Here is an 8,801-nt window from a genome sequence, read left to right as displayed (position 1 = left end):
CATGCGAGCCACCATAAGCTCAACCCTCGCACTTGCCGAAATCTGTCAGACCTTCATCCTTCACCTGCCTTGTTGAAAAGCATTAGCCACAATGCACATCTACCACACACAAATCGTAAAAAATGTGAGTTCCATTGCATTCACCTTGTCAGAAAACACACAACCATTAAAAACATTATCATCTTTACCTCCAAGAATTACCTTACTAACAAAGAAATTAAATCAACACAATGAACACAAAAGTATAACGTGAAAACTTCAAAACTAGAAAAAAACCACAACACCACTATCTAATGATAATTAGAGAATAACACTATGTGAAGATTTGTACAACACATAGACTACTATCCTATGCCTTTTGGCACCCAAGTACACATACACTCTCCAAAATTAGAATTTAACCCAAACCTCACAACACTTTACTATAAGAGTATACAAAAAATCAAATACAACTTATCCTAGGCGATTTGGGACGAGTTCAATCTTCTAACCCTTTTTCGGGTGTCGAGCTGGACCGACTTGACTTGACTTTGGTGGACCAGAAATAGGGCAAGCCTAAGCTGGCTGATCTGACCCTTTTTTTCCACCCTTAAGATGTAAGACTTATGTCTTGACAAACATTTATTGATTTCATGGTTCATGGATTTGCTTGTAAATTCATGTTTTGGATCGAATCAAATGTTAATATCTTGTAGAACTTACTTGATGTGAATCTTTTGGAAGGTGTGTATTGATATTCAGATTGTTGAATATCTTTAATGATAGATAAATGTAGGTTATATACCTAAGTTAATTTATTCATTTGGATTAGGTCTAAATCAAGTTACACCCAAGTAAGTCAAGGTTGATAGAGTTCACATTATGTTAAGTTGAATCGAGCTTACATTAAACAAAATCGAATCAGGTTAACAAAATATTGAACCAAGTTAAATTCTTATAAGGTCGAATTAAGTTGAACACATTTTGAAAGAAAAATTAGATATACCTTAAGATCCACTCAAACTTACTCAACACAAATTTTTTATCTATTGAATATAAGAATGGAGATGAAAATAATTTTTTAATTTATGAGAATGAGATAATAACATTCATACTCACCCTATTACACTAACTTTCACTACTACCTTTTCTATTATACTTGTTTCTCAATTAAAACTCTCTTTTTATGTAATTATATTAGCTTAACTTAGAATTTACATAATAATTTCTTATAGATTTAGTAGCATTTTAAAACTTTCTCCTTAATTATTAATTTATTGAATTGTATCTTGTTATCTTTTACTCTTGTTTCATTCTTATATTCTTATGTTGGTGTATGTGTATGTTTAATTTTTTTTTCATAAATAATTTGTCAATCTTAAATATTCATATAAATTAAATTCATATTCATATTCAGTAACAAATTTGTAAGAGTTGAGTTTTTTTTTGTTGTTTTTATATTGTTTTTGTTTCATTCTTACAAAGTAAACTTTCGCACCATATATTTTTTTCGGTGTTATATTTGTATACAGTGATAAATATTCTAAAATTTAATGTTGTGTTACTAAATTATAAAGAGATAAAACCACATCAAACTTTTAACCTTGAAACTATTAATTTAAGTTAGACTCTAAAAAAAGAAAGGTGAATGATAAACTAGTAGAAGAGACAAAAAGAAAAAGTAAGAAAAATAAACTAAAATATCAATCATAAATACAAACATGGATATTTAAAAAATATTAATTTATTAGTTGAAGTGAATAAAAAATCCCTCGGTGCAAACGATGTATGTTAAGATAATAAGTTTATAACCACCGATAATAATAATAATAATAATAATAATAATAATAATAATAATAATAATAATAATAATAATAAAAACAATGAGAAAGTGATATAAATAAAATAGGTGAACAAGATTAACATAATCTGAATTAAATATTACAATTATTTTTATTGATATGATAATTATAGATTATTGAATTAAGAAAATGCTAAAACAGGAAATTTAGTTTTTCTGTACATAAACAAAACTAAAAATTTAATAAACCCACAAAAGGTATACTAATGCATATCACTAGTTAGTGTGACATAGCAATTCTTAAAGTTTTTAAAACTTTTTTTATTTCAGTTCGAAAAAAATGGCTTTTTACTTTCACTTTTATGAGAATTTTTACCAAAAAATATTTTTAAAACTTATTTACAAGAATGCTATTTTTAAAAGACCAAGAAAAAATAATTTCTCAATTATAATCCTTTAAAAACTAAAAAGTTGTCTTTCATGAAAGTCTCGTTACAATTCACAAAACTAATAATTTCTATATGTGAAATAAAAAATTATTCGCATCAAATCCGGTTAATTTTTCTCTTCCTAAGAATAAGAAGGGCCGAAAGTAGTAGTAATAGTTTCGTGTGGTGCGGTGTATAGAATTAGAAAGAGGTTGGTGTCGGCTAGAACCAAACACAACCTTATCGGCGATTCAATTTCGATCTGTGCGTGCTTTTCAGTACCTAAGCCCTACCCACTGCCGTCTGCAATTGTGGTGGACTGGATCCATCCACACTCACCATTTTCGTTCTTCCTCGTCGCAATTATCATCTCATCGAATAGTTAGGGCACACAATTTACTCCTCTTCTCGACATGGCTTCCGCTGCGCCAGGTTTCCCTCTATTCTGTTACTGATTTCATTGCTCCTAATTCCTAAATTAGATAACGTATGTCCTCGGCTAACTGCTTCCTATTCTTATTCATATTTGCTCACTGTTACTATGCCCTTCTTCTGCGTGCTTCATCCTTTTCCTTATAATAATTAATAATCAATTCACATTGAATGCAAATGCTGATTCTCATAATTTCTCATTCGTTAATCCCTCATTTACAACTCTGCTTTTCCTACTCTCTGCCTCTTCTACTCAACAGTCATATGTGTATGTGTGTGTGCATGCTTCCTCTGCTACTGTATAGTACTTATTCCCAAATATAATATGTTGTCAGTTGCATTAGCACATAATAGGTTTTCCCTTGCTGTGAGTTGCATTTTGCCCCGCAAAAGCCTCCCTTCACCTTTGTACGTTTTCTCATAAAATTGTTGATGCCACCTCAAGCTCCACCTCCACCTCCAATAAAATGATATAATTTTATAAGTAATAGTTTTAGCAATTTTTTTTTTTTTAATTTCAAGAAGCATTTGTAACCTTTCAGTGGTTCTCCTATGATATATTTCTCCTTTTTGGAAATTTGGCTCATCCATGACTTATTCATGTGTTTTCATTGTTTTATAGGTTCAACCAATGATGCTTTATACAAGGAATTGTGGCATGCCTGTGCTGGACCCCTTGTCACCCTTCCGCGTGAAGGGGTGAGAGTTTATTACTTCCCCCAAGGTCATATGGAACAGGTACAAGTTACCTGGGCATCTGCTCTGAATTTCTGACTTTAATTGAAGTGATATGCATGAGCTACTACTTTTTTTTAATCCTTGATGCGGACCATGTTTTTCGGTACTAGCTTAATTATTTTCTTTCCATTTAGGATCTTATTCGTTCTGACATCGTTCACCTTTTAATCTTTCTTCATAACAATTTTGTGTGCAAAATTTTGTCTGTTCTTGACCTGGCTCACTTTCTGGTGGGATCTTTCTTTGTGTATGTTTTGCTGCTTGTTGAGTTTTAAACCTGCACAAGTTGTGTCTGGTCACTCTGCATGCATCACATAAGTTTGTACCCGTTTGATTTGTTTACGTTTGTGCTTTTGATTATTACATTGTCAGGAACCAGTTTCTTTCGTGAATAGCATTTCAAATCATAATTTAGAAGTAACTTTGATCCATAATTGCAGACTCTATTTTGAGCTTGACCACTAAATGCTTTTTGTTGTTTTATCTTACTCGCGTTTTTTATTTTATAGCTCGAGGCATCTATGAACCAGGGGTTGGAGCAGCAAATGCCTTCCTTTAATCTGCCTTCTAAAATATTGTGTAAAGTGGTCAATGTTCATCTTCGAGTGAGTTGTTATTTTCTTATGCAATCTTACCAGAAACCTTTTTTTATGAATTCAAAGTTTGTTCTTTACTATGGACACTACTCTATGGTTAAATTCATGCTGTTCACGTAGGCTGAACCTGAAACAGATGAAGTATATGCACAAATAACTTTACTTCCTGAAGCAGATGTGAGTATGCTCTTATTCTTTGCTTGACATGGTTGTTTTATTTAAACATGTTATGTTGTTTTCGACTATCTCTCAACACATTTTCCATTCATATTTTTTTCACGCCCATTTAGTGTTCTTTTATTCTCATTGTTTATTTCTTATTTTCTGTCTTTTTGGTTTAGCAAAGTGAGGTGACAAGCCCTGACGATCCTCTACCAGAACCTCCAAGATGTACTGTTCATTCGTTCTGCAAGACTCTCACTGCTTCTGACACTAGTACTCATGGAGGTTTCTCTGTTCTTCGAAGACATGCAGATGATTGTCTGCCACCGCTGGTTAGTAATTGTTGCCTTTCTAAATGTCATTGGACACACTTGATCGTTCTGATCATCAGTTTTGCTTTACTATATAATTTCCATGTTTTGTTCAGGATATGACGCAGCAGCCACCATGGCAAGAATTGGTTGCAACTGATTTGCATGGCAATGAATGGCATTTTAGACATATTTTTCGAGGTAAGTAGCTTGCAGCTCCCCACCCCAATCTCTGGGCTGTTTTATCATGAAAACCCATTACAGGGTGTGGGCATTGCGTATTACTGTAGGTTAAATTTGGTGAGTAAGCACACTGCTTTTTGAATACATAACCAAGTTTTAAAAGTAAAAATTGGGAAGTTTTTGTATTTTGCCTGACATGCTCATTATAAAATGTTTGTAGAGTTGTACTTAGAAAGGGATTCGTTTCCTGTATATATGGTATCAATTTTTTCTGTAATGTATGTTTGTGGTATCACTTTTTCCTATTGCTAGCTTACCTATAGCTTCATCTTTCTCTAATTGATAATATAGAGTTTCTCTCGGGTTTTTTGCTTTTTGGGGTGTATAGTTTACTTTAATGTTAACATTTCGCATGGCCTGTTATATTTAATTTTACGGTGAATGAATTTTACTCAGTAGCTTTTCTAGGAAAGGTTTTGTTTTGTAAATCTGGATGACATTCATTACTTTGTGGGTTTTCACTGGAACACCCTGCTATTATGTTATCCACCACCTGTATAATATGGGATGATGAAATTAGCTTTGATGTTCATAATGTCAGTAAGTTCCTGACTGTGCAGAGTAATCTGCAGGGCAACCCAGGCGCCACTTACTGACTACTGGGTGGAGTGTCTTTGTCAGTTCCAAAAAGTTAGTGGCTGGTGATGCATTTATATTCTTAAGGCAAGTTGTTTAGTTGAAGTTTTGTACCTTCCTCTGAGTGCAAGACATTGCAAATTTTTCATTTTCTTTTCCCCCTTTGTTAAGGATTGTGGTTTTTTACTTTCCTTGTATGCAATTCCAGGGGTGAAAATGGAGAGCTGCGAGTTGGAGTTAGGAGGCTCATGAGACAGCAAGGCAACATGCCATCTTCTGTTATATCTAGTCATAGTATGCATCTGGGTGTTCTTGCCACTGCATCTCATGCCATTGCCACAGGAACCTTGTTTTCTGTATTTTACAAGCCCAGGTATCGTATTTAATGCTATGAAGTTATTAGTTATCTCATAAGTGTTATCAGTGATGGTGTTCTTGCCCAACTCACGATGTCCTGCTAACTTTGATGATACCTTGAACTAACATATAATTGTGTTTTCATGTATCTGTACATTTGTATGCCTGCCTTCATGCAATTAGCGGACTCTTTTCTTTATTGATGAAATAATTTGACCAGGATGACATTTAAGTTTGATTTTGTTGCTTTAATATTTATTTTGTAGAACTAGCCGGTCTGAGTTTATTGTGAGTGTCAACAAGTATCTTGAAGCTCAAAGTCATAAACTTTCTGTTGGAATGAGATTCAAAATGAGATTTGAGGGTGATGAAGTTCCTGAAAGAAGGTGAACTACCTGGTTACTTTGAAAAATTATATTTTTATTTTAGTGCCTTGCACAATCTGTCAACTCAACCCCCTCCCCCCTCTTCAGGTTCAGTGGTACGATCGTGGGTGTTGGAGATAATAAATCGTCAGTCTGGACTAATTCTGAGTGGCGATCATTAAAGGTCAGTATGGCTTTAAACTTCGATTTTTATTTTATTTTTTTTATCTTTTGTTGTTTGCATTTGGTGGAATTAAATATTATTAAAAGCTTTCCCAGTATGTTTTAATTTTGGTTAGTCAAAACACAGAAATTATTCTTCCTTCTCTTTGAATTGGTCAATAAAGGTAAGTAATGATGATGCTTTGTGTATGGAACAATCTAGTAATAAAGATATTTCCTTGATGGTGGGACACTGACTCATGGGGAAAGAGATGTTATTTAAAAGCTCAATAAATTACTAGGATTTGAAATTTACCTAGCAGCTTTGCGTTCATTAGTCTGATGAACCATAGAATTTCAGGTTCAATGGGATGAACCGTCTTCTATTTTGCGTCCTGATAGAGTTTCTCCATGGGAATTGGAGCCACTTGTGTCTACTCCTCCCACAAACTCCCAGCCTTCCCAAAGAAACAAGAGATCACGGCCTCCCATTCTTCCTTCAACATTGGCTGATTCTTCTCTGCAAGGTGACTTGAGCACACATAATTTGCCCATAAAATTGTTTTGTTTGTGTTTGCTTTGACTCAAATTTTCTTATTTCGTATGGATCAGGTGTAAGGAAATCACCAGTTGATTCTGCACCATTCTCTTATCGTGACCATCAACACGGACGAGACATCTATCCACCGGCCAAATTCAATTCTACTGCAACTGGCTTCCTTGGTTTTGGTGGGAACTGTTCTGCTTCCAACAAATCAATATATTGGTCTAGTAGGACAGAAAACTCTACAGAGTCGTTTTTACCTGTAGCACTTAAAGAATCTGGAGAGAAGAGGAATGGGACTGCAAATGGGTGTAGGCTCTTTGGGATTCAGTTACTTGATAATGCTAATGGGGAAGAAAGCCTACCAATGGTCACTTTGTCAGGAAGGTTGGGTGATGATGTCCCCCTTCCATCTTTGGATGCTGAGTCTGACCAGCATTCGGAACCGTCAAATATTAATCGATCCGATATTCCTTCGGTAAGTTGTGATGTTGAAAAATCATGCCTGCGGTCTCCCCATGAGTCTCAGAGCAGGCAAATAAGAAGCTGCACAAAGGTAGTCCTATTTATTTTTGTTGGCATAATTTTCTGATTTTGAAATTCAGTTTACAATCCTGTAATATTCTTGGCAGTAGGCATAATTTCGTGTTTTTCAAATTTAGTTGACTCTACGTCAAGTTATATATATTGCATATTAGCATCTTCACTTTTCAGATCTGTATGATTATTTTTAGCTCCTGATATTAGTAATAAAATTATTTATAATTCAAGTTTTACATTATTCCAGGTTCACATGCAAGGTATGGCAGTTGGAAGGGCGGTGGATTTAACACGGTTTGATGGATATGAGGATCTGCTAAGGAAATTGGAAGAAATGTTTGACATCAAGGATGAACTTTGTGGATCCCCAAAAAAATGGCAGGTTGTGTACACTGATAATGAAGACGATATGATGATGGTTGGGGATGACCCATGGCTGTAAGATTATGAGACTACTTGGACACTTTATTTGTGGCATCACATTTTACAACTGTGTATATTTAATTATGTCTTGCTTTTTTACTGCAGTGAGTTTTGTAGCATTGTGAGGAAAATTTTCATCTATACTGCCGAGGAGGTGAAGAAGCTTTCACCTAAAATAGGACTTCCCATCAGTGAGGAAGTTAAACCCAGCAAAATGGACTCTGAAGCAGTAGTCAATCCTGAGGACCAGTCATCTATTGTGGGGTCCGGTTGTTAACGTCTTAGGTCTTCCAATATTTCAGTTGTTATACAGTAGATATTTGCATGGAAGTAGGAAGTAGAACGTGAAAGAAACGTGTATGAACCGGACAAGCACTTCATCATGGCCTATAGGAGAAACGACATGAACCTGGCAAACATTTCCTCATTGCCTGTAAGGAGGATGTCATTGGTGTATTATGCATGTCTACAGGAACAGCATGGCAGCACCCAAGCAGAGGGTTGATGTGATATTATGCTGTTTACCCAACCTTGAGAGATAAGGCTAGGGGTGTTCTGGTTTTTCTATTTCTTTCATAGCTCCGTTTTCTATTGGGCTGCTGCGAGCATGAAGAAATGTCTTTTGGTTGAGTATCTTACCACTATGCATGCATGTGTTTATTTTGGTTCTTTTGTAATTCACTTGATGCGATGTATCATTTCTGTATATATAACTTTTTATAATATACATACTATTTAATGTATGTATATCGAGCCAATTTTTACCTTGCAGAGCTGTACACAATCTGATCTAAACTTCTTTTATACTAATAATTTCCTCTGGAAAGCAGTTCATTTTTTTTTTTGTGGACAAGTTTCATCTGAATATTATGACAGCTGGATTAGGTTAGGTGATTGGTGAGTTCTTGCAATGACTCGGCACCCTGCAACAGTTTCGCATATTATAACTTCTTTTATACTAATAATTTCCTTCGGAAAGAGTTTCGCATTTTCTCTTTTCTTCCCCTTCATCGTTCTCCCACTATTCTTCCTCTACAACAGCATTAATAATGACGAGGTGTTGGTGACTATGACGGTAGTGGTTGTGGAACAGTGATGAGTTCGTCTTTTTATCTTATTGTAGGGGTAAGTTAGTAATTGTGGG

The 8,801-nt window shown here is 34.8% G+C and overlaps 1 protein-coding gene across 2 annotated transcripts; it reads left to right on the top strand.

The window, feature by feature from the left end:
• The first annotated feature begins 2,374 nt into the window (after positions 1 to 2,374).
• On the top strand, positions 2,375 to 8,428 carry LOC124843439 (auxin response factor 1-like). Of its 2 annotated transcripts, XM_047320185.2 has the most exons (14): positions 2,375 to 2,640; positions 3,263 to 3,378; positions 3,888 to 3,983; positions 4,095 to 4,151; positions 4,316 to 4,468; positions 4,564 to 4,648; positions 5,263 to 5,353; positions 5,475 to 5,639; positions 5,890 to 6,009; positions 6,097 to 6,172; positions 6,512 to 6,677; positions 6,763 to 7,250; positions 7,482 to 7,672; positions 7,763 to 8,428. In XM_047320185.2, the coding sequence occupies exons 1-14, from the start codon at positions 2,622 to 2,624 to the stop codon at positions 7,932 to 7,934; spliced, it is 1,995 nt and encodes a 664-aa protein (XP_047176141.1). In that variant the 5' UTR covers positions 2,375 to 2,621; the 3' UTR covers positions 7,935 to 8,428. The 2 variants fall into 2 exon arrangements, with proteins under 2 accessions (XP_047176141.1, XP_047176140.1); XM_047320184.2 differs by lacking the exon at positions 2,375 to 2,640 and having other exon boundaries at positions 3,241 to 3,378.
• Positions 8,429 to 8,801: the final 373 nt, after the last annotated feature.

This window comes from Vigna umbellata, chromosome 5 (assembly GCF_029865625.1).
Source record: "Vigna umbellata cultivar VRB3 chromosome 5, Vumbellata_1.0, whole genome shotgun sequence".
Classification (NCBI taxonomy): Eukaryota; Viridiplantae; Streptophyta; class Magnoliopsida; order Fabales; family Fabaceae; genus Vigna; species Vigna umbellata.
This window is presented reverse-complemented; position numbering and strand designations above follow the sequence as displayed.